General features: G+C 42.9%; 1 protein-coding gene across 3 annotated transcripts in view; it reads right to left on the bottom strand.

The window, feature by feature from the left end:
* The window catches only part of TAF4 (TATA-box binding protein associated factor 4), a 75842-nt gene that overhangs the window by 5604 nt on the left and 45563 nt on the right, over positions 1 to 24675 (bottom strand). For all 3 annotated transcript variants that reach the window (XM_083744151.1, XM_083744152.1, XM_083744153.1), the window contains 12 exons: positions 24374 to 24493; positions 23224 to 23343; positions 22320 to 22442; positions 20137 to 20226; positions 18360 to 18602; positions 16144 to 16291; positions 15637 to 15751; positions 11891 to 12060; positions 9973 to 10103; positions 7808 to 7933; positions 5686 to 5742; positions 5408 to 5527 (listed from right to left, as the gene is read on the bottom strand). In XM_083744151.1, coding sequence (XP_083600277.1) covers positions 5408 to 5527; positions 5686 to 5742; positions 7808 to 7933; positions 9973 to 10103; positions 11891 to 12060; positions 15637 to 15751; positions 16144 to 16291; positions 18360 to 18602; positions 20137 to 20226; positions 22320 to 22442; positions 23224 to 23343; positions 24374 to 24493 — 1563 coding nt within the window. The remainder of the gene's footprint in view (positions 1 to 5407; positions 5528 to 5685; positions 5743 to 7807; positions 7934 to 9972; positions 10104 to 11890; positions 12061 to 15636; positions 15752 to 16143; positions 16292 to 18359; positions 18603 to 20136; positions 20227 to 22319; positions 22443 to 23223; positions 23344 to 24373; positions 24494 to 24675) is intronic.

The raw sequence follows: 24675 nt of genomic DNA, 5'->3' as shown, positions 1-24675 counted from the left end.
AAAAGGGGGTGAAAGGAACAGCTGGGGCTATAATGGCACAGTTTTGGAAGTCATATACTAAGATTACATCACTTCTCATATTGTGTTGTTGCTGTAGTTGCAGTTGCAGTTGTTCTTGTAGTAAAGGTAAAGGTAAAGGTACCCCTGCCCGTACGGGCCAGTCTTGACAGACTCTGGGGTTGTGCGCCCATCTCACTTAAGAGGCCAGGGGCCAGCGCTGTCCAGAGACACTTCCGGGTCACGTGGCCAGCGTGACAAAGCTGCATCTGGCGAGCCAGAGCCGCACACGGAAACGCCGTTTACCTTCCCGCTGGTAAGCGGTCCCTATTTATCTACTTGCACCCGGAGGTGCTTTCGAACTGCTAGGTTGGCAGGCGCTGGGACCGAGCAGCGGGAGCGCACCCCGCCGCAGGGATTCGAACCGCCGACCTTTCGATCGGCAAGTCCTAGGCGCTGAGGTTTTTAACCCACAGCGCCACCTGCGTCCCGTTGTTCTTGTAGTAGTTGTCGTTATTTATTGAATTTGCATACCGCCCTTCATCCGCAGATTAAGAGTACAGAAGCAGCACATAGCTTTTGTTTCATAAAATAATTACTAAAAGGCAAGTCAACTTAACAAACACAAAGAATAGGAGTGAGTTATCGCATCGGAAGAGACAGGAGGTTTTGCAGCATCTCCTCATTGTCTTGGAATGCATGTGGAGAGGCAGTAATGAGCTGAGACCAGCAGGTGGCATATACAGACCAGAGAATTTGTCTCTGCTCTGATTTTTCTATATTAAAAAGAAGAAAAAGAACCAAGGGAGATTATACCACCTGGAAAGACTGCTAATTGGTGTACAAGTTGAAGTTGCAGTTTGTACAAGCTGAGCAGCTGCAGTTTAGTACTATTTGCCTTAGCAGGGTCATATTTGAGAAAAATATTAGGATTTATTTTTTTTAGTGCACAGTGGTACTGTCCTCCCACTCTTTGACCTTCTTGATTCTCAGCTCGTCCTTTCCTGATACACTGTAGGGACAGGGTCCCATTCATTCACCACTCCAGCCCCCAGGATCACGATCCATCTGCCCCCTCCTTCTTCAATGTGCAGCCTCGTCTAACAGTGTGACCAAAGGCTCACATACCTCAAATCTATCCCTGCCAAATTCTTCACTCCAAGCCCCTTGCTTTAGACAGGACCACCCCCTTCCAGAAAGCAACGTGCTTAAAAGTAGAAACGAAGCCCAAAAGGCTTGAGAAACATTGCATATATCTGCCCAAATACCGACTAAAGGGCTGCCTCCTCACGTATGAGCTAAAACTATGGAGAAGGAGCATCCTGTTTGACGGCTCCTCTCAATAACTCTAGGGAGTGTGCGGTGAAGAGAGGCAGAGAGAAGGAATAGCGCAAGAACCTCTTAGTCACTCGTGGGGTCAAACTGGGTCATGGCCAAGAATGCCATGAGGTATATTATGCGAGCCTTTAAGCTAATCAGGCAATCTTGTCACAATATATTTTTAAGCTTCCCAGAAATGCTCAAACAGCTGAATTTGCACATTTAGAGCAACAAATTAATTTGTCCAGGTAATACCTGGGCTTTTGACATCATCTCGGATATTGAACATCATATCCACAAGCTAATTGTGCAATTACATTTTCTTGGCTTTTTTTCCCCTTTTCCTTTTTTTGCTTTGCTTACAGGTGACTTATTAAGGTCCGACATTCCTTGGATTATCAGCACGCTAGTCTGATCGGAACCAGTTTTGGTAATACTGCTTTAATTGCAAGAAAAAAGCCCCTACCATGTGTACATGCACCAAGAGAGAGACAAGGGGAGCTCAGGTTAAAAATGTCAACTGCACCAGCAGCAGCTGCACAGCTGCGAGTCAATTAGATCCAAAGCAGCTGGTTCTAAATTAAGCAAACAAAAGCTTCGATTTAGGACATTTGGCTATCCAGTAACAGATTAAACTAAGGTAACTAAATTTATCACGGTTTGCTGATATGCAAACAAGAATTTCTAATGAATGAAAAGCAGATTCCATATACTGAAGGGAATATGAAGTCAAATGTTCATGTGTACTGTGGTACCCCCGGTTATGAACTTAATTCGTTCTGGAGGTCCGTTTTTAAGCCGAAACCGCTTGTAACATGAGGCGCGCTTCTGTTAATAGCGCCTCCCGCTGCTGCCGGCGTGCCACTTCCGCTCGCATCCCTGGGCAAACTTCGCAACCGGGAGCATCTACTTCCGGGTTAGCGGAGCTCATGACCCGAAGCGTTCGCAAGGAGGATGTTACGTAACACGAGGTTCTACTGTATGCCTGAAGCTTTGTGTGTGTGTGATCCTAATAGCCCGCATAGTATTTTAAATCTACCTTAGATAAATACAGTGGTACCTCAGGTTACATACACTTCAAGTTACAGACTCCGCTAACCCAGAAATAGTACCTCGGGTAAGGAACTTTGCTTCAGGATGAGAACAGAAATCGTGCTCCGGCAGCGCGGCAGCAGCAGGAGGCCCCATTAGCTAAAGTGGTGCTTCAGGTTAAGAACAGTTTCAGGTTAAGAACGGACCTCCGGAATGAATTAAGTACTTAACCCGAGGTACCACTGTATGTAGGAACTAAATGAAACTGCTTTCAGACACAGCAATGTAGGTCCACTTAGCAGTGACCTGCCCCTGGAGATGAACAATTGTGGTAGGGCTTCATGATACAATGTACTTGAGGGACCAATGCCATACTCAGGTATGGGGAACATCCAGTCCAGGGTCCAAGGGGAGCCTCCAGAAATCTCTGACTGGCCTTTGAGACTCTTGCTAAGCCATGTTCCCTCCCCCAGACTGCTCCGGGTCCTCAGCTGCTTTTGCCTGGCTGGCACTGTGCTAAGACTCTTGCTTGCCTGAATGGAGAGATGTGTGAACATTAACCTCCCATTTATACTGTACCGAAGAAAGAAAGCTTCACACCCATTGCTCCACCCATTTTTGCCCCTGGCACCACCCACCACTGGATTGTGGACTACAGCATGGAGCAGCTGGACACAGACTTCCAAAATGACGCAATGGGTATGTTGAAGTCCTTCTCTTTAATGGTAGGCAGAAACCCTGATCCTGAATGAACTAGAAAAGAAGATCACTTCTGCACCTCTAATCAGGGAGTAGGTGCTATTGCTCAATAAAAACTAAACATTCTTCTTTACCCAGGCCTTTGGCAATTAAATAATCTATGGTCCATTAAATGTATATGGGGGGCAGTTATCACGATTGTTTTATTATTATGCTGTGTATTCTGTTTTTTATTATGCTGCATAAATTATGTTCTTAATGTTGTGCACTGCCCTGGGATCTTTGGATAAAGGGTGGTATATAAATTGTAGTTGTAATAGTAATAGTAATAGTAATAATAATAATAATAATAATAATAATAATAATAATAATAATAATAATTAATAATTCTGACTGATAGGGTTTGAGACCAAGTTTACTGGTAAGGTTTGGAAGTAAGTTGTTTTAGACTCCGATCCTAAAAAGACTTAACTAAGGAGTAAGCCCAACTGAACACAGCTTACTTCTAAATTTGCTCAGCACACCTAATGAACTTAGACACAATGAATGCTATTTTGGATCACTGCTCCAAGTTTGAGTGATGATAATTTTATTGCATTCCCAGGACTTCACATCTTTCTAGGTGCTACTACTGCTGAGAACGCAACTAAAGTTTTTAAAATTAAGTAAGCTTTGAGCTTGATTTAACTCAATTCCCTTCTCCCCAGGACTTCACAGATACAGTCCCATGGAATTCACTGCAGTGCCCTTTTAGATATGGGTGTTTGGACTCAATTGGATTTATAAAACCTATGTAAATGCTTTTCAGATTTATAAAAGCTATGTAAGATTTATAAAATATTTACTAGTAACAATATAAACACACGCCAGAAAAAACTTGCAGCTTCTAGAAAAGGGGAATTTTGCATAGATATGTCTAGATAGGTTTATCAGCTTCTGCACTTTCATTTTGTGCCTTCAACCAGGGCCAGTCCTACTGTAAAAAAAAAGTGAGACTACTACCTCAAGCAGCTGATTTTGGGCAACAATTTAGTTAATTCATTGCTGTTGTATATTTTACTGCAGAGAGGGGAAAGAGCTGCTTATGGGATTTTCTACCCCATGTGCCAAAATAAATGTTGTTGGCCTTTGGGGTAAAGGTAAAGGTAAAAGCAAAGGTAAAGGTAAAGGTAAAGGTAAAGGGACCCCTGACCATTAGGTCCAGTCGCGGACAACTCTGGGGTTGCGGCGCTCATCTCGCTTTATTGGACGAGGGAGCCAGCGTACAGCTTCCAGGTCATGTGGCCAGCATGACTAAGCCGCTTCTGGTGAACCAGATCAGCGCAAGGAAACATCGTTTACCTTCCTGCCGGAGCGGTACCTATTTATCTACTTGCACTTTGACGTGCTTTCGAACTGCTAGGTTGGCAGGAGCAGGGACCAAGCAACGGGAGCTCACCCTGTCTACTACTGTCCAACTGCTCTGCCCCAGGCAGGAATTCAACAGGTTCCACTAATACACACTACAGAACTAGATGAGTGCATCTGCTCAAATTCTGCCTGTAATTAAAGCCTCTGTTAGAAGAGAAAATGGAAACTTGTTTCAATGAGTGTTATCCAAATTGCTATTCGCAGGAAAGCCTGCAACATGAATATCATTTTTGTCAAGAGCTATGCAGAAGAAGATGAACTTCAAAGCCCATTTTCTTCCACTGCTGCTACAGCAATAAAGAAAACAAATTGGCAGAGATATCTGCTTTTATATTAATAAAGGTTTTCTGTGAGGCATCTGGAATTGCACATCAGATATATTGAGGCTCCAACCCTTTGTTTAAGGGAACTACAACCATTATGAAGCATTCCAGAGGTTACATCTCACACACAAAATGCCAACTTTATATCCTGTTTCACATCAAGAAAGATTATTATTTTTTGCACATTCTGCACCACTAAGAAAAGACAGATGAAGAATCTGCTCCAAGACATCTTGAAATTATCAGTCCAAAGACATTGAGATAAACTTAACAGCAAAGCCTCTTAAAATATTACGCCTGTCAGAACTTACACAGTTGTAAGAAAGAACATGGCAGATAGGTTTAAAAGAAATTTAAGATAAATAGCAAAAGGCACCCAAGGGTAATTAAAAGATGTGCAGCAGTGGGGAAGGAAAGTGTACCAGAAATGAGACTTGCAACTTGCATAGGTGGTGCACGCTTTGTTAAACTTGGGGTGGCTAATTCTAACTCTTACACCCACAACAAGAAAATCTGTTTTGGGCAAGAGGGAAATATGCTTCCAATTTCAGTTTAGTTTGAAACTGTACCAGAGCTATCAGAAGTCTAGGATCCAATGATGTACAAACAGAGTTGGAGTCTTGTACCTCTGTCCCTGATCCAGAGCCTGGGGAATCCACTTTCCTCTTCTTTCTGGGTCCTATTGCAGCCAAGGCAGTCAAGTTGGCATCCCTCTGTCTCATTTGTGCTAGTTCCTGTTGCTGCATCTGTGTTTGGCAAAACAGAAAAAGTCACCGTTTTTCTCTGTGTTTTTACTCTCTCCTGTGCTTGTTTTGGAACGCAGTCATTATTACGCAGGTGAAAATCTAACAAATGCAGCACTGAGATGATAAATACGATGGGCGGTTTGGAGAAAAGAACATACCTCCTTGGCTTTCTGTTTCAACCTAAGCTGCTCTGGGTCTTCTTGTCTAGATCGAGACTGTGTTGATGAAGAATTTCAAAGTGGCAGCAGGGAGAAGGAGAGGGGGAGACAAAGTAAGAAGAAAAAAAGAGAATAAATCAGAGACATTTTAAAAATGTGTTCTTGGCTATAACATATGTTTTGTATTTTAACTATATTCCAAACATAGATTAATGAGTTATTAGTTATTGCATTTATCTCGCACTTAATCCTCCAAGGAGCTCAAGGTGGTATACATGGTGTGTCCCCCCCATTTAATCTCCACAACGACCCTGTGAGGTAGGTGAGAAAGCTGAGGATTATAGGCACTGACTGGCCCAGTTTCACCCACAGAGCTTCATGGCCAAGTAGGGATTTGAACCCTGGTCTCCTAGGTCCTAGTCCAACACCAGCACATGCTCAGATTTTCAAATTTAAGATGATGAGCTACCACACTGGTGGCTGGGAGAGTGGGGAAGAAACAGACTGGATCCAGCCAAATACCCAGGCACCCACCTCAAGCTCTGGCTTAGTTCTATTTAAGAAAGAAAGGAGTCTGAATGGAGGGTTTTTCCCTTCCTCTTGATAATTCCTTGGTGATTTCTGGTGTCCGGAGGACTTCAGATCCAATGAACCTAATATAGGTATTCTGATCTCCTAGCAAATTGTGGAATTCAATGGGTCTCACGCTTTGGGTAGGAGACAGGCTGCTGGCCTCTCCATTATACACAGCAATGAAGTCTAGCAGTTACTTATTTTTCACACTTGTATCTTGGCTCTTCCGTGAAGGATCCAAAAGTGGCATACAGAGGGTTATCCGCTGAAGGAGCATCTCTACCACCATCATTCAGCCTGGACACTGAGGTCCAGCTCCAATGGCCTTCTGGTGGTTCCCTCACTGTGAGAAGTGAGGTTATAGGGAACCAGGCAGAGGGCCTTCTCGGTAGTGGCGCCCGCCCTGTAGAACACCCTCCCATCAGATGTCAAGGAAATAAACAACTAACTTTTAGAAGACATCTGAAGGCAGCCCTGTTTAGGGAAGTTTTTAATGTTTGATGTTTTATCGTCTTTTTAATATTCTGTTGGGAGCCGCCCAGAGTGGCTGGGGGAAATACTATTATTATTGATTATCCTCACAACAACCCTGTGGGCTGAGACACATGCATAAAATTTCCAATTGTGCGATGGAACTTTCTCTTCCTCTGCAGGTCCTGCACACCCACAAAATCTGCTCCTGGGGGCTGTAGGACGATCTGGGGGGCAGCGCAGGGAAAGGAGAGGACAAGGAAGTTGCATGGTGCACGTGGAACTCTACTAATGCAGTCTTGGGTATCACCCACGGTGACTGGCTTAAAGTCTCCCAGGGAGTTTCGTGGCTCAGTCCAGATTCAAACCAAGCAGCAAAGCTCTCACTGGATTTGCGCCTCCATAAGGAGAAAGCAGAAGGTTCCACGCTACCCCTTTTGTGCCTGGTTTTACAAAATGCATTTGCATAGGGCATTTTGCTTCTCTTTGAGCCATCATTGAGAGTGCAAAATGTTATTCGGTTCAATCTCCCCGTTCAAGGGAGTACAAAGCGTTTTCCACTTCAGTTTCCAGGTTACAGTTATAGGCTGGGATCCAAGGAGCCTGGTTAGACCTGAGGAGATATTCCCATCCACACCAGAATCCCCCAGCTGTTTTCACAGAATCGTAGAGTTGGAAGGAACCATGTCCAACCCCCTGCAACGCAGGAGGAATCTTTTTTGTAATATGGGGCTCGAATCCATGAGATTAAGAGCCTCATGCTCTACCAGAGTGCTGCTGGGGGCGATTTCCAAAATTGCTGGGAGTGGCTTCTGGATGATGATGGACACTGACACACCCTCCCCCCCAAAAAGTGGGGGGCACTGTGTGGATGAAGCTCGACATACAGTCCTTTTGTGGTTCTGGACTAAAGACAGCATGCAAAAGAGCAGTATCACACTGTGTGGCATTTAGGGTTAGGAGAAGAGCCTCCCGTCTCATTTCACATCCAGGAGAACAAAAGAACCGCGGCTCTTTCAATGTCAAATGCAACACTTGTCAATCTATTAGGGGTGAAAAGCAACAACAAAGCACTTGCCTTTGCTGCGCGCATTAGAATTTCCCTTTCTTGTTCATCTTTCCGCTGTTTTTCTATTTGATCAAGTTGTTCAAAGAATTTGAGCTGCGCCCGAACATCACTTGCTTGTTCGTATCTTTCATCATCCTAAAAAATGTGGTGAAATGGTTTTCATTAGGAAAAAATGGGGGGTGCAATTGTACTGCACAGCTAAAAGAGAGAATATATATATATCACACACTCACACACACACACACACACACACACACAGCTCAATATGTTCACTTAGTCGTCTTCAAACAGCAAGTTAATCTTTAAACTCATACAGCTGGCTAAAAACGTGTTGTTGCTTTGTTTTTTTTTTAATTCAACAATCTTTTCTATGATCTCATCAGGGTCTATTAACATTCAAGTGATATTTTCAGCTTCCTTTTTCAAAAAGGTTCTTTTCCCCTAAAAGCCCAGTTCTTTAGGTGATGGAAACCTGTCAAGTCAACTCAAGAATATCTGATACTTATCCTTCTTTTAATATATTACACCATTTCATTTCCTGAGCTTGGTCTAAGGCGGAAGAAATAGGACAGCCAGTAGATCAGGCTAACGGTTCATCAGTTCCTCTATTTTGTGTCTGATAATGGCTGGAGGTGGATTTTGAGAAAGCATGTAATGGCACAGAATATCAAGACAACCATTGCCTAATCTCCTGTCCAGTCCAGTGTTCAGCCAAATTAAGTTTAGGGATACTCTAACCATAAGTAAGTCCAATTTTGACCTTCTCTGCTAATAGCTTTTTACATTCATATTTGCCCTAAGTCAAGTCAATCCTTTCCATGGAGTAATTCCAGCAGCAATGAGTCCCACTGTTCAGCATCTTGTAGTATTAGGGAGGGGGGGCCAGAGAATAGAGGGGAGGGCAGGACTACAGGAGGCAATATTAACCAGGCAATTTTGCATATAGAAATGAGGCAATTTTAAAAACTGCCACCCCAAACAACACACCCATTCTATTCCCTCTTAGACTATAACAGCTCAGTTAATGAAGCTTTGAAAACAGCACCATGTGATACACCTGCAACTCAGGGAACTGTAAGAATTTGGGGATGAAGCTGAAGGCAACACAACTGTCAAAAGAACATCCATCAGTGGGAGGTTTTACACAAAATCTGTCATTTGGCTGGCCAGTGAGAAAGAAATCCCCTAGAGATTCATTTCACCCAGAATGACAAACCATGGCTTTTCATTACGAGTTTGTGAGGCTTGTGTTTCCCCTCCTATCCTTCTTGCTTCCTTTCTATGTGAGGGGAGGCGATTAGAAGCCTCCACTTCTCATTTGCTATTTCTGCAGAATATATCAAACAATGGTTTTCCCTCAAGCCAGGATTAAACCAGGGTGTGTATATAAATATAAACTTTAGAAGGAAATTCAGAATAATCATCACCCTCCCCCAATTTTATCCACCCTGCACTGCCCTCTTCGTAATGCAGTAGATAAATATATCTGATTTGTCATCATACCTGACAGCACCTCCATTGGTTTCATTTCAAAGTGCAAGAATTTGCCACAAAAAAGGACCAAACAGGAGCTAAACCTAGCCAACGATTGCTTAAATCTGCCCATTTATTTATCTATTTAATGAAAGGCATGCAAACTTTAAAAGAAATTTAAGAATTTAACTTGATAGCAGGTTTCAATAACCCAAAGTAGCTTTTCCTTTTCCCCCCATCCATGCAACAGTCTTTTATGTCCCAAGAAGTAGCCCTGGCATAGTTATTAAAGAGGAAAAACATTTCTGTTGTTGCTTTATTCCCATAATGCCTCCATTGTCACAGCAAAGACCGTGTCTACAAGACACACTTGATTTCTTCAGGCCTGGATTGCTTTTGTTCACCACAATGAGGTTCTCTGCTGCTAGGAAGGCTGTTTAGGGAAGCTTTTAATGTGTGATGTATTATAGTATTTTAATATTTTTTTGGAAGCCGCCCAGAGTGGCTGGGGAAGCCCAGCCAGATGGGCGGGGTATAAATAACAATAACAACAACAACAACAACAACAACAACAATTTATTACAAAAGCTGTAAATCACGGGCTAGAAACAGAATTCCTGGGATTGCGTATGAGCTCATTAAACCAGAGCTCAAAAGAATACAAGTTGCCAAACCTTCTCACTGTCGGTAATACTATTTACCTTGTAAGACATATTCTTTTGCTGGGCGGTCTCTGATACCTTCTCAACCAGGTTTTGTAACCTTTGTTGCGTTGCGTGCGATACGTAGCTAACTACATCGGGGTGGATTTCCGTTATTCCATGCTTCTTACCTGTGTTTCCAACAAAAGCAGAGTAAGAAACCTAAGCAGCCATTGCCAATTCAGAGCCGAGTTCATGTAAAGAATCACAATACTTGGTTTCTTGTTGGTTGACTTGCCACTGAATGTGTGAAACGACTCCACTGGAAAGCACTGAGCTTATGGTGATTCAAAAGTTCTACCCATGATGTCTGACCTGTGATGGCCCTTTCCTACCTACTTAACACCACCTGATACTGCAGCCCCCAAAGTGATGGCTAAAGGTAAAGGAACCCCTGACCATTAGGTCCAGTCGTGACCGACTCTGGGGTTGTGGCGCGCATCTCACTTTATTGGCAGAGAGAGCCGGCGTACAGCTTCCGGGTCATGTGGCCAGCATGACTAAGCCGCTTCTGGTGAACCAGAGCAGCACACAGAAATGCCGATTACCTAAAGGAAAAGTTAGAGTTGTGCTTTCGAACTGCTAGGTTGGCAGGAGCAGGGACCGAGCAACGGGAGCTCACCCCGTCGCGGGGATTTGAACCACTGACCTTCTGATCGGCAAGTCCTAGGCTCTGTGGTTTAATCCCCAGCGCCACCCAGGTCCCAAGTGATGGCTAAGCATGCACAAAAAGCCCCCCAAAACCATTCACATAATGTGACTTACAACCCAAGAGCCCCATGCAGCTGCTTTTCTCAAACAAAGCTCAGCAATTTACTACAGTACTATGCACCAACACAGCTAATGTTTTTGGGTTTCCTAACCAAGTGGATTGTGCACCTATTGAAGTATGTGTACTACTTAACAGTGATATTAATTAGTTTCATTTCATTTCCTTTTATTTGCAATGGGCTTCATGAATCTCACTGTGCTGCTTTTTGGAAAAGAGGTGTGTGAGGAAGGACACTATGACCCTCATTTTAGAGATGGCAAATATCTAGCGACTGACCTAACCAAATATTATTTATTAGTATTATATTTATACCCCGCCTTTTTCCCTGACAGGACTCGAGGCACCTTACAGATTTTTTTAAAGGGCTATGCAGCAATTTAATCCTAGATCTCCTATGCTCAAGCCTACAACTCTAATCACTGCATTACAATCTATTTCTCCAAGTTTGAAAAGTTGTTTACAACAAGCAATAACTTTTGCTAGAAGGGGAAAGACAGAAGGAACACTTGGTAGCCTGCTCTAGAAGCCTGATAATTATGCTTAGCTGATGATTGATACACAGCTATGACATAACATCTAATGGAAATGGTGTGGGTGGGTGTGTGTCTGTACTTGTGTGCACAAATTCATTCTGCTTTGCTGCCTGTTAGGTGCAATTGTTCTGTACAGGGCAAGTCACAAAGTTGAAGCAGTAAAATACATGTTATCCCATATTGATATCCTCCACAGGGAAGCTGTAGCCAATTTGAGTTCCTGATAGCTTGAAATCAGGTTGTCCATGTTTTTTTTAAAAAAAAAAAAAACAGGATGTCTGAAACACAGAAGCTACTTTTCTGGTGTGTAAAACATGGGAATATTTTTAAAGCTACTATATAAAAAGAGTCTTCGAATCACTGTACCTAATGCAGATGGCTCTCAGTGGCCTTTAAAGATAGCACATAGACAACTGTTGCCTTTGTCCCATCCACCCCTCATTCTCTATCCACTTTTGCTTAATAGAATGAATCTGTGTGTCACATCTAAGCTGTGCTCAATATGGGCCGCCACTGCTGGACCAGTAACATCATCACGTGGAACCATAAAAGGATGGAGTCGCTTCGTATCACCAATCGGGCCATTATGCTGCCAAGATTCACAGCAACTCACTTATTTCGAGTATCCTTCTTTGCAAAGGTGCCGGGAGAAGAAAGGTTTCGTCTTTACACGACCTTGTTAATGTGCCCACCAACTCAGAATTCGTGGCCAGTATACGTGCACTCTCTTCTGATAGATTAACTCCTGCCATCGATGCGACATCGTTGATATCATCGTCATCCCTTCAGAAAGAGGGAACAGTAGATTCAAAAGAAGTATTTTTTTTTTAATCTGGAAATTTGCAAAAATGCCAGGAATTTGCAAAACAGCGAACTGTATTCAATGAGCAGCTGAATAGATACTGGGAGGGCAGGGGCAGCAAAAACAAAGTGAAGGGCATTTTGCAAAACAATACGGAATTTAAACATGATTGTATTGGCTCAAATCTGGATATTTTTTGAGACACTGCCACTTGGTGCAAGGCAACTGTGGCTCTCTCCCAATTTTATCACATTCCAGAGGGTCTTAAGCAGGCTTCCTCAAACTCGGCCCTCCAGATGTTTTGGAACTACAATTCCCATCATCCCTGACCTGCTAGCTAGGGATCATGGGAGTTGTAGGCCCAAAACATCTGGAGGGCCGAGTTTGAGGAAGCCTGGTCTTAAGAATGGAAGACTAGCTTGCTGGATCAGGCCAATGGTCTATCTAGTCCCGCATCCTGTTCTCACAGTGACCAACTAGATCCCTGTGGAAAACTAGCACACAGGACTCAAGCACAGGAGCACTCTCCCCACTGCGGCTTCCAGCACTCCCTCGACAAGTGGGAATGGCAGTTGGACGGAAGACTCGAGAAAGCCCCACTGCATGAAAGGAGATCTTCTTGGATATCTCTGGACCCAACCCACAGTAAAATATTGAGAGTATCAAAACTCAAAGAAAAGTAAGCTGAATCCAACAAAACTACAGAACTTCATTGAAAGATGAAATGTGGACATTTGTTGACATCAGTAAAGACTGTTGTCGAAGGAAGAAACCTTAACGAATATGAATAATCAAAAGGCATGGTTCAAATTTATGCAAATAAGACATTAATGCATCAGTAGATTTTCCCATTAATAAACTGGGGGGGGGGGGGCTGGGGGAGAATGAAAGACAATCCATAATAATGACAACAACAACAACAACAACAACAACAACAACAACGGGGGGGGCGTGTGCAATGCCTATTTGTGTGTTCGATAGTGTCTACTATCCAGAAGATGGATAGTAACATGATTATAAATTTGATGAGAAAATACACACTTTAGGTTTTCAGCTAGGGGGTAACCTAACGTATCATTCTAAAATCCATACAGGAGCTACACCTTCAATAGGCCAAGTAAAATGTCACAAAACGTCCAAGCACTGCAGGAATCATCAGTCTAGATCTGCCATCATCAATTTGGACTACGACTCCCTTCAGTGCTGATGGGAGTTATGGCCTAAAATTATGGAGGGCAGCAACTTAGCAAAGGCTATGTTAGAAGGTAAGTGGTGGGTGGGAGAGAAAATCAGAGGGGCGGAGAGAGAGATTTGGCTGGTGGTAAAGCTGTGAGTTTGCATCTATGCAGGCAAACAGGCAAAAATGTGAAATCTGCACAGAGCCTTCCCTCACACTCAACTTTGAGACAAGGTATAGTATCAGCTTTATTAGCAGCTAACTATTTTCCCCCTCCCTTCTTTACCATCTAGCCCAATGAAGAATGCCGGACTTGCAAGCTTGCACGCTATTTTATAACAGTTTGACCTAATAAAGGTATTGCCCTAAATGCAGAGGTTTTGAATTTTTCTTCTTCCTATAAGCCAACAAGAATAGCATCACTTTTCCTCTAACGCATCCTGCTAGAGTAAAGGAGTGAGTCATGGGTTACATGAATTATTGGGATTCTAAAAAATAATTCACTGAAGAGCATTTATTGCTTTTTCAACACGGTTCATAATCTCTATTGTTTTGGGATCTGGCAACATGATTGCTACCACAAAGACTGATCGCTGAAGAATTGATGCTTTTGAATTATGGTGCTGGAGGAGACTCTTGAGAGTCCTATGGCCACCTCATGAGAAGAGAAGACTCCCTGGAAAAGACCCTGATGTTGGGAAAGATTGAGGGCACAAGGAGAAGGGGACGACAGAGGACGAGATGTTTGGATAGTGTTACAAAAGCGACCAACGTGAGTTTGACAAAACTCCAGGAGGCAGTGGAAGACAAGAGTGCTTGGCGTGCTCTGGTCCATGGGGACATGCAACAACCACAACCACAACATGAATGTTATGTGGACACTGACAGAAGGTGACAGAGCTCAGCATCCACAGGCTAGATTAGCCGTTCTCAAACTGTAGGGCAGAGGGAATGAGACAGTTGGGAAAACGGTATAACAGACTGGGGGTCAGGAATCAAGGAAGAGATGGGGTGGTTCAGCTCATTGACTTCTCCTGGTCCAGCAGGGGGTGCTGTTGCCCAGCAACAAAATTAAATATAAAGGATATCCAGGTCAAGCCTAGCTTCCTGTATGCTGGTACTACTGCCCTTTCCTTCCCACAGGAAAGAAGAATAAGCAAGATGTGCTGCTCCCTGGTTCCAGCTGTGCATTTTATACCCAATGCATGTAAGTCGACCTTTTCATGGGAGACTTAAGATAGGGGCTCCTCTATTCCCTCTCATACTTAAGCCACCTGGTAGAAACTGAAGACCACTTCCATCACCCCTAATATCTGTGGGGAGGGAAAATTAGTGGTGTATTGAGATGGAGAAGTAAAAAAGAAGAATGCCTCTTTGGTTCCCCTCTCGCTTGGGGTTTCTTCTCTCTTTGTTGCCCCTAAAATCAGGAAGGGCTTTCAGACCATTCCATCTCTCCTTCTCTTTTTTAAAAGGTATGTTGGCAGGATACGTTGCTCCCCCACCAGAGAATAGGTTCTTCCCAGGATTTCCCCCTTTGCTGCTGCCTCACAGAAGTGGGAGGAGATGTAAGAAAAGAGAAACCAAGAGGTCCTGATCCAGCATTCTTTGAACCCCTTTGCCCAAATTGACAGAGCCTAGTCCATCAAGGTAGGCTGCCAGAAGGCGTCTACACATGAGGATCTCTGTGCTTTAACCTATCAAACATGGGGAGGCATATAGAGTATAGGTAGGCAAACTAAGGCCCCGGGGCCAGATCCGGCCCAATCGCCTTCTAAATCCGGACCACGGATGGTCCAGGAATTAGCATGTTTTTACATGAGTAGAATGTGTCCTTTTATTTAAAATGAATCTCTGGGTTATTTGTGGGGCCTGCCTGGTGTTTTCACATGAGCAGAATGTGTCCTTTTATTTAAAATGCATCTCTGGGTTATTTGTGGGGCATAGGAATTCTTTCATTTTTCCCCCCAAAATATAGTCCGGCCCCCCACATGGTCTGTGGGACAGTGGACCAGCCCCCTGCTGAAAGAGTCTGCTGACCCCTGATATAGAGGGAAGCATTCAGAAGTTGCATAGGAGTCCGCCTGCCCGGATTCCAGAAAGATTTGAGAGACACTAGGCAGTATAATAAATACAAAAATGCAATTCAGCATGGAAGACAGAATGAGCCTACTATATTTGCTAATCCAGATAAGAAGATATTTAAAAGATCAGTATTTATTCCCTGGGTGCTGCAAATCTGCAGCTACTGAGAAAGCAACATAAAGCATAACCAAAACACACACACACAAATACAAAGTATCTGTCGCAGGGACAGGTGTCAATTCCAGGATTCTACCCCCCTCCTGCAAATCTCTTTGCACTAATGCACAGGATTACTTACCTAAATGAACCTCCCCCAGGTTCTTTGAGTTTGTTTTTTTGAGCAGCAGCTGCTTGAGTTGATAGTGTAGAAAGAGCTTTGGTTCCAGGTAATACTGTCTGTTTTACCACAGGGACTGCAAGGAAAGGAAATCAAGAAAAATGCTCTGTAATTCAGAATCCACACAAAGACACCAAAACCAGCAGAATGGTGCAAAGTCTTTACCTGAAGCAGAATTAAGAGGAGAGGGAGTTAAGCATAGAGTATGCATAGTCCTGCCCCATGACCTGATAAATCTGCTAGCGGAGATGCTAGCTCAGAAAGAATGTATATTTCCTGTGAAGGTTTTCTGACTTTCAAGAATCCGATAAAAAAACTTCTCCAAAACTAGCATGTAACATTAAGAGGCCCTGTGACTGAAAACATTGTTTTCCAAGTGCAATGTTATGACACAGCATCAGACGGCTGTTTTTTTAAATGAAAAAAAAAATCCCATTATAATAAATAACAAGAATGCTTCTCTCTTACCTGTCTGAAGTGGGTTTAGCTGAATTTGTTGAGGAGCAGTAAGCATAATACGGTTGTGTGGTGGCCGCAAGGCTACCATAGGGGTCTGTGTCAATGTCACCTGTGGTGGCCTGATCAACGTGCCTGGCTTTTGAGACTGCTGAATAACCTGAAAACATTTGAAGAGACATTCGTTTCAATAAACCAGCTAAGAACAAGAAAGCCTAGGTGCACTTTTTTTATAACATGAATACAAAGCTGGAAATGAATGAATTGCAGCTAAAATATTATGTCCATTTTTCATATGGCCTCGTCCTTCCCTTGCCCACCCCCCTAATATTCTTAAGAGGGTCCCTTCTCCAGCCTTCAGATATTAGCTGGAAGCAGGCAGACAGAAAAAGGTCCTCCTTTCCTTCCACTCTGCAGTTATAATCTGAAATCTTAGGCGCAGTACTGCACCCAGAACTCAGAAACTGCTCGTGCTAATTAAATTCCCTGTCGCAAAATGAGCCTAGAACAATAGGAGTTTCGAACACTGACCTTGAGCTCCTTGGAGGAAAAGGTGGCAGAGAAACGTAAGAAATGAATAAAAAGTTTGAGAGTAGTTGCAGTTGACTAAGAAGGCCAATTCAACTGACAGCTTTTGGAACCCTTTAAGCAGGGTTTTTTTCCCCAGCAGGAACTCACTGGTACTCAATTCCAGCACCTCTCAGGTGGGTGCCATTGCCATTATAAGAGAACATGGAAGACATTAATGGTAAGTTCTGGCACCTCTTCTTCTAGAAAAATAGCACTGCCTTTAACCATGCTGCTAGTCTCTCAAATTAAAGCAGGCCATATGTGAAAAGGGTATTTTCCACACCAACCTAATAGGGTCTAGAGATGCACGATAAAATATTTGTTTTATGCAGCCCTGGAGTGGCCCCTTGTTTTATACAAACACTACAGCCCTATCCAAAGTTATTCAAGAATGAAAACCATTTCATTTTTAGTGGATGATGTTGCTCTGCCAGACTTTGGGATACAAGGTTGTCAGAAGCCTCTCCCCATTTAATGCATAATTTAGATACACCTTGTGGATCATGAGTGTATCTTGCCATAAAGCCCCATTCCCCTGCAGTACAGGAGCAGTGGGTTTAACAATAGCCCATCCTCACAGCTGCAAGTACAGGAAGAGAAACAGCTTAGTTATTCAAGTAACTAAGAGCAGGAATGCTGACAGGCAAGTGCGGGTAGTCAAATCCAATACAGGTTTGAATCATTAGACACTAGCAAAATCAAACTAAAGAATACTGTCATTTACAGAACCTCTTTCGGAGAGGTTATCAATGCACATACGCAACAACTGCCTTGCCATTCATTTAGTGCACTGTTTGGTCTCTTATCAGTAGCCAGCCTAATGCTCCTAGGAACCTTGCAATCATGGTACAATGGATATGGCTATCCCCTACTGCTTGCCCCTAGCCTCTGGCAAATCATTTGTATGCTGATTCTGAACGCGCAAGTTTTAACTGTTGTAGTTGGAAGAACTTTTCTCCATGAACTTTTAAAAGCTACCTGCTGCTACTGGCTATCTTGCAGAAATGAATCCAAGAAGTTGCTTTTGGCCTATGCGAAGCAGGACCTCCCTTTAATTTCTCCTGTCCCTACTGCCAATAAAATCTTTGTTTTCAGAAAGGCTGTGGTAGCAACAACATACAGTGATTGCTAGGGTAAGGATAGAAGTTGTGTCATGCAGCTCAGGGCCACTGCACAAAAGTTTGTAATATATATCCTTGATAGAGCTTTTTCTTTATCAAGGAAAAGGAGGTATGCGTAAAGGGAATGTGAAGCAGAGAAACAGCTTTGGGGGGGGGGGCAGGGTGGAAATCACTGACTCTTTCTACATCTACAGCTTTTCCATTCTGAATTACTCTCGCCCCTCCTCCCTCCACACCAAAGCTATTTTTCCCTGCAGCTGAAATCCAGCTGGGAGCAGAAAAATGGGTAGGGAGAGGGTTAAGCACACATGCTTTACATGCCCACCTCCTGAATACGCTTTTCCTGAGAGGAAGGAAAAGGAGACCATTGACTACACAGCAACACACATTTGTACCAACTGATAAACATGCATGAAATATCGACAAGATATCTGGTTTTATGTTCAGTTTATGCCCATTGCTGACTGGTGTTAGGAAGGAAAGGATTCGGTTTTCTGGGAGGTAAAGTGTAGGATTGATTCATTTTGGTTTACACACCACCTGCGTGGGCTGCCCTTGTTTGCCAACCCCAACTTGCGTCGGCTGCGTTAGGCTGATGACGGGCTGCTGCAAGGTACTTGTGACGGTAGCAGGGGTCTTTCCTGCTGTACGCTGAACTGAGCCGCTCAGCATCACCGCTGTCAGGGCCGTCGTGGGCTGCGTCGTGGGCTGCTGCTGCTGGCTTTGCTGAATGAAAGCCGCCGAATCTGGAGTCAGCTGTCTCAAGGCAGGTAAGCTCCGCTATGGGAACAAAAGAGGAAGTGACGTCACACTGCTGTGTGTGTAAGCATCACACACACACCCCAAAAAATTAGCATCAAGTTTCAGTTATCCCTAGAGGCATCGGAAATGTGCAGTAGTTTGTGGTGAGTGACACCCCCGTGTAGCATACTGTTAGACAAGGAACACAGTCAAGAATCAGAAGTTATCTCAAGCCTTGCTATCCAGAGATAAAAATCCCTATCAAACAAGGAATCTTAGGTTGTATTTGTAATACTTACTTGTCCAAAGGGGGCAAACTTTCTCTGTGGAACAGTAAACTCTATACTCCAGCTGAGCGAACAACTGGCTACAATATTTCATGAGAGGGGCAAATCAATCGCCCAAAACTGTGCCGGCTTTGCCTTCCAATTCATTTCAATTACTGAATTGACCACACTGACGCCCCCATTTGCAGGGACAAGTGAAGGTAATAATACTGACCCATCTTGCAGAGTTGTTGTAAAGATGCCTGTGCAGCGTGAGAAGTGCAAAAGGCAACTTACGAGTTGTGCGTACCTCTTAATACCCTGGGATGAAAATAGTACTTGGGAATCTGCCTCAAAGCAGGGGAAAGCCCATCCTTGAAGAGGAAATAAAATCTGCAGTCTGCAACTCTTGACTGCACAGGCTTGACAGGAATGCTCAAAGCACTGACGTCTGAGACAAGGAGGGCCTCATGAGTGCAAAATCTGACATTTCTGTGCATATCCCCTAAGACGGACTGGAAATACCGTGGATTTTACCACATTATCAGCAGGAACCAAACAAAAACGCAGAGTATACTGCATTAATAATAATAATAATAATAATAATAAAAAAATTTTATTTGTACCCTGCCCATCTGACTTGGTTGCCAACAGTATGGAGCTGGCTAATAGTTAACCAATGGAACTGGCTCACAGAATTCTTATTCTTCCTATTATTATTATTATTATTGTTGTTGTTGTTGTTGTTGTTAAAATTTTTATACTGCCATTCATCCGCAGGTCCCAGGGCGGTTCACAACATACCCAGGGCTTTTCACAATAATTGCTAGTTGGAAATCAGAACAAGTGATATAATATCAAGCTTGAAAATGCACGTTTGCATACACCTTGCACACACAATACAACATGACTTGGGATTCACACATGTTAAATTCCTATAGTTCCTCCATATACACCTTTTTTTAGGAGGAAGGGATGCTGAGAGCAAGAATGCATGTGTATACCCAGGATCACACATCATCTCACCAGGTCTACCAGATTTCTAGCAGTGATTGTGTGAACACAGTAATTCAATATTCTGCATACAGAATATTGTCACAGCTGCACTCTATAGTTTTTACATCAAGAAAATTCCCCTGTGATTCCTCTTACGGAGGAACAGAAAGAGATTTTTTTTGTTCTTGTAGTCAAGTCATCTTTATTACTTTAATTTGGTACCAATTTTTAAGTGTTTCCCACTTCTTTACTGAGAAGGGCAAGAAGCTTCTCTGCCAAGTGATGCAACTAGAATGAAGAGAGGTTGTTACCTTCAAGAAAGGCACAAGGTAAGGTTGAGGTGAAGAATTAAGTTCCCGGTACAGTCTGCTGGTGAAATCTTCTGCTTCAATTTTTCCATCCTGAAGAATAAAATTCAGATTCAGATTTTCCAGATAATGAATTCCAGATATTAAGCCCTCAACCATTTAAATGTATAAGAAGGACATATCTTATTAACAAGATACAGTTGCACCTTGGTTGCCAAATGCCTTGGTACTCGGACGTTTTGGCTCCAGAACGCCGCAAACCTGGAAGTGAATGTTCCAGTTTGCGAACGTTTTTTGGAAGTTGAACGTCTGAACGCCCTGTGGAATGCCCTCCCATCAGATGTCAAAGCGATAAACAACTACCTGACATTCAGAAGACATCTGAAGGCAGCCCTGTTCAGGGAAGTTTTTAATATGTGACATTTTAGTGTATTTTTCATCTCTGTTGGAAGCCGCCCAGAGTGGCTGGGGAAACCCAGCCAGATGGGCGGGGTACAAATAATAAATTATTATTATTATTATTATTATTATTATTATTATGATGATGATGACACGGCTTCCAATTGAGTGCAGGAAGCTCCTGCAGCCAATCAGAAGCCACACCTTGGTTTCTGAACCATTCTGGGAGTCGAATGGAGTTTGACAACCAAGGTACCATTGTACTTAACTGGGTAAATTTATTTAAGGCACTTTGCAAGAAGAATGCTACATATTCATCCAACATAAAAATACAAATAACACATCTGCTAGCAAGTTCAGTTTAAATACATTTTTAATACACTTGAATTGCTCTTATTTTCTATGCTCATAAGCAGAATGCTAATCATTTCAAAAAGTCACAAAAAAGTGTATGTTTACATCAAATGGTAGAGCTGTTATTTTGACTGGATTGTTTTTGATTCCTCTGCTTTTTCAATACTGTGGTTTTTCAATACTGGAGAGCAATGAGAACATCCATATGACTGAAGCCTTCTATGGTTTTCATTTCACATGAATGAACTCTGTCTTGTTAGGGTATTTCTTGCCTAAGTTTTGTTATTCCATACACATGTGACTGTTGTAATAAAAAAAAAGTTGGTGTGGGGAGGAAAATTCCCATATTTTCATTTTAAGCAGTCAATCTTTTTAATGTTTTGAAATTATTTCCTTAATTCACCTTAAAAAAAGATGACATGTTTTAAATGAATGGATAGCAATAAGACACTGGAAAATTATGACAGGTTGCTGTGGAGAAGCAGGTTGTTTCTCTGTAGCTTTCCCTGCTCATTGGCCTTATATCTAAAAATAGATGTTCTGAGTCGCATCCGTAACACCTTGTACATTACTTCAGAATTTGCTCTTCGGATATTACAACAGGGGTAGCTAACCTGCGGTCCTCAAGTGTTGCTGAACTCCCAACTCCCAACAGACCCTACCAGAATGGCAAATAGTCAAGGATGAGTTGGGAGTACGGCAGCATCCAAGTTTTGGTAGAGTATGAGACTCTTAATCTCAGGGTCATGGCTTTGAGCCCTACATTGGGCTAAAAGATTCTTACATCGCAAGGGGTTGGACTAGATGACCCTCACGGTCCCTTTCAACGCTACAATTCTATGCTTGTATGCTATACTTCTAAAAGAAACAACCCTTTTCTTCTTAAGCAAAAGGAGTAAACACATGAAAAGTATCTTATGTCTATTGTTTTTTCAAATCTTTGTATCGCCTAACAGTATAGAAAGTCAACATTTTACTCTTTTATTTTCAAACTACGTTTCATAACCGTATGTTTGTGGCCTGGTTCAGACAATCCAGCGGACTGGAGATGAGATATGGCAGGACTCATGCTCCCAAGGCCTCCATCCCCATCTTCTCCTTCATACATGGCAAGGAGGGATGTGGAAGTTTTGCTTTAGAACAAATTGCGGTTCTGTGGCGCACCTCAACTCAAGGGACAGTGGTTCGTTCCAACCGAAATTGTTAAAAACAAATGATTAAACTATGGTTTCAGATCCTGACTTATTAACTGATTTTAGTTAGAACAAACCACTGTTCCTTGTGTTTTAGACGACATGTGAACTGTGGTTTATTTTAAATCAGAAGCTTTCATTCTCTTCCTCTTATATGCAAAGGAGAGGGGAGAGACTCATTCTCAGTCACCCAAGCTATGTTTCAGATGAGGATCTGAACTAAACCGGTGTCTGTCTTACCAGCAGGTGCTGAACTAGTTCTTTCACATTAGCGGCAGTCTCAGAAGACTGCTTTCCAGAAGAGGCCAGTTTTATTAGCGTGGAGAGAAAATTCTTGCATTTCTTCACATTTTCCATGGTTTCCTATTGAAGGGAAAGATAGAAAAGAAAGTGAGACGGGAGAGGGTTGGTTTTTTTTTAAAAAAAAATGTATTTGAATTCAATCTGAACACTATAGAATCCCTTTCAACCCTATCGATTGGCAACACTGCCATTCAAATTGTATTTGGCCAGGGGTGTGGATATTCTGTGCCCATGCATAAAAAACACATGATGTGATAATGGAAACATGCCAGATTCTCAAGGATCCTGGCTTCCTTGTTTTTGTCTTAAAGAAAGTTTATGGCCCTTGTTACTACAAATATGTTTCATGGCTTCTGGGGCAATGCCTGTTGAATCTTAGAAGCTAGAAGGAGAAGCTGAGCAAGTTTTCCACCATTGCTGTATCATTCTTAGATTTCAGTGTCCTGCCCAGTTCTTTGCCTCTCCCATCACCACTAGGAGTAGAATAAATTGTGCAAATTAAGATCAAAATAAGCAAATTGCTTATATCCTTTAATCCAGCTGCCCCCAACACAGAAATTAGGTTATTTTGGTGCAGAACTTGTACTTATTTTGTTTTACAGCATGTGTGTGGCACAGTAAAGTTTACCATAATTCCCACAAACATTTACATGATCACAGCACATTCGCCTCACTTAGCAGTTTCATACCCATAAGGTACAAACTGGAGTGTCAATACTGTGCCAGCGAAGTAGTCAGTATGCGCTACACTGAGCACTTGGTGGTAAGTTAATGGGTTCCTCTCTTGGAAGCTGGCAAGATTTGGCTTTTGACTTGCAACAAACAGTCATTGGGAGCTTACTGTGGCCGCAGCTGAGGCTATTGCGGCTGCTTGCACCGCCCTTTGAGACGTTCCAGTCTGCACAGCAGTTGCTGTTCCTAATGCTGTCGTTTGTGCAGGATTGCCCAGAACAATCTGAGGCTGCAAAGATACACAGATATTAGACAATTATACAGAGCTGCAAATGAAGGGAGGATGCATTTTATCAGACGCAATATCCTCCTTACAGTGATGTTAAAACAGGCTCCAAAAAAGAGAGACATTTGCTCTGGCCACCCGTCTGGCGCAGTTAAATGAAACAACCACCAGGTGGCACAAAGCCCTATGCATTCAGAATTCAAGACACTGGAAGTTGATTAAACAAAGCATGTGTTTTTGGTGCAAAAGGTAGAAGGCAGCAGAACACAGGACCTATGAAACGGGCTACAGACTTTGTGGTGCAGCGAAATAAATCTATTTTGCTTCTGCTTCTTAATCATCACTCCCAATTATTATAAGGGCACTGTGCATGCAGACAGAACAAGCATGAGGGTAAAATCTTGGGGGGGGGGGGAGACTATGGTTTGCATCCCACATCAGTCACACAGTCAACATGTCAAGGAAGAATCGGTCCAAATCAAAACACACTGAAAAAATTGCACAGTTAAAAGCTGTTATCAGGGGAAAATGTTTAGAAGCATAGTCACAGAAAGAGAAACTCTTTGCTGGTTCCACCTATCCGCTGACTCCCAAAAGTCTAAAGTAGCTGGAATAACTATCCACAAGTACTAATCTGGACCACCTGTGACATAATTTAAGAGGTGTAAAGAATCTTCAGCAATGCTTTAGTTGTGCAGCTCCTGCAGAAAGTCCACACCCCTTCTGAATTAAGACACTTTATCATTTGAATGCACCAGCTTTTTAAACCTCAGTAAAGGCTGGACTATTCAGTAATTTCTGTTTGCACTTATTATTGTACTTACTCTTTCTTTACAAGCTACACGTAAGCCCCACCGTGTTTGATGGAGTCCACTCACCTACTTGGGAGAATGCCCCACTGGCCCCAGTGTGACTTAGTTTTACATCTCCATCATCTATTCTCATTTAAATGAACAGCGCCCAAACACCACCCTGGGTCTCAGCCAATGTTCTGTTTTAGGATTAGCCAGCAAACATATGTTGGCAACCTTACCTGAACTACAGGGGGCCGCTGTAGCGTTGTCGTGGGCTGTACAGTTGTCTGTGCCTGAGACACTTGCTTGATTATAGTGGTTGGAGCCACCTGCCGCGCAATGATAGGCGTTCCAGGAGCCTGCAAAAAAGAATCCCAGGTACATTCACAGAGAAGTAGCCACATATAAATAGATAACATGCCCAGTTTAACCAAGAATCCAACCTAAGGTAAGTTGGGCTGAAATTTTAAGTCCCGGCACTTTCTTCAGTTCTGCATTCTTTAAAGCAAATCCACACCCAGTACTTCGTCCCGAATAGTTT

The sequence above is a fragment of the Podarcis gaigeae genome (assembly GCF_964106915.1).
Source record: "Podarcis gaigeae genome assembly, chromosome: 6".
Lineage (NCBI taxonomy): Eukaryota > Metazoa > Chordata > Lepidosauria > Squamata > Lacertidae > Podarcis > Podarcis gaigeae.
Note: the sequence above shows the minus strand (reverse complement) of the source record. Positions and strands in the feature narration are given on the sequence as shown.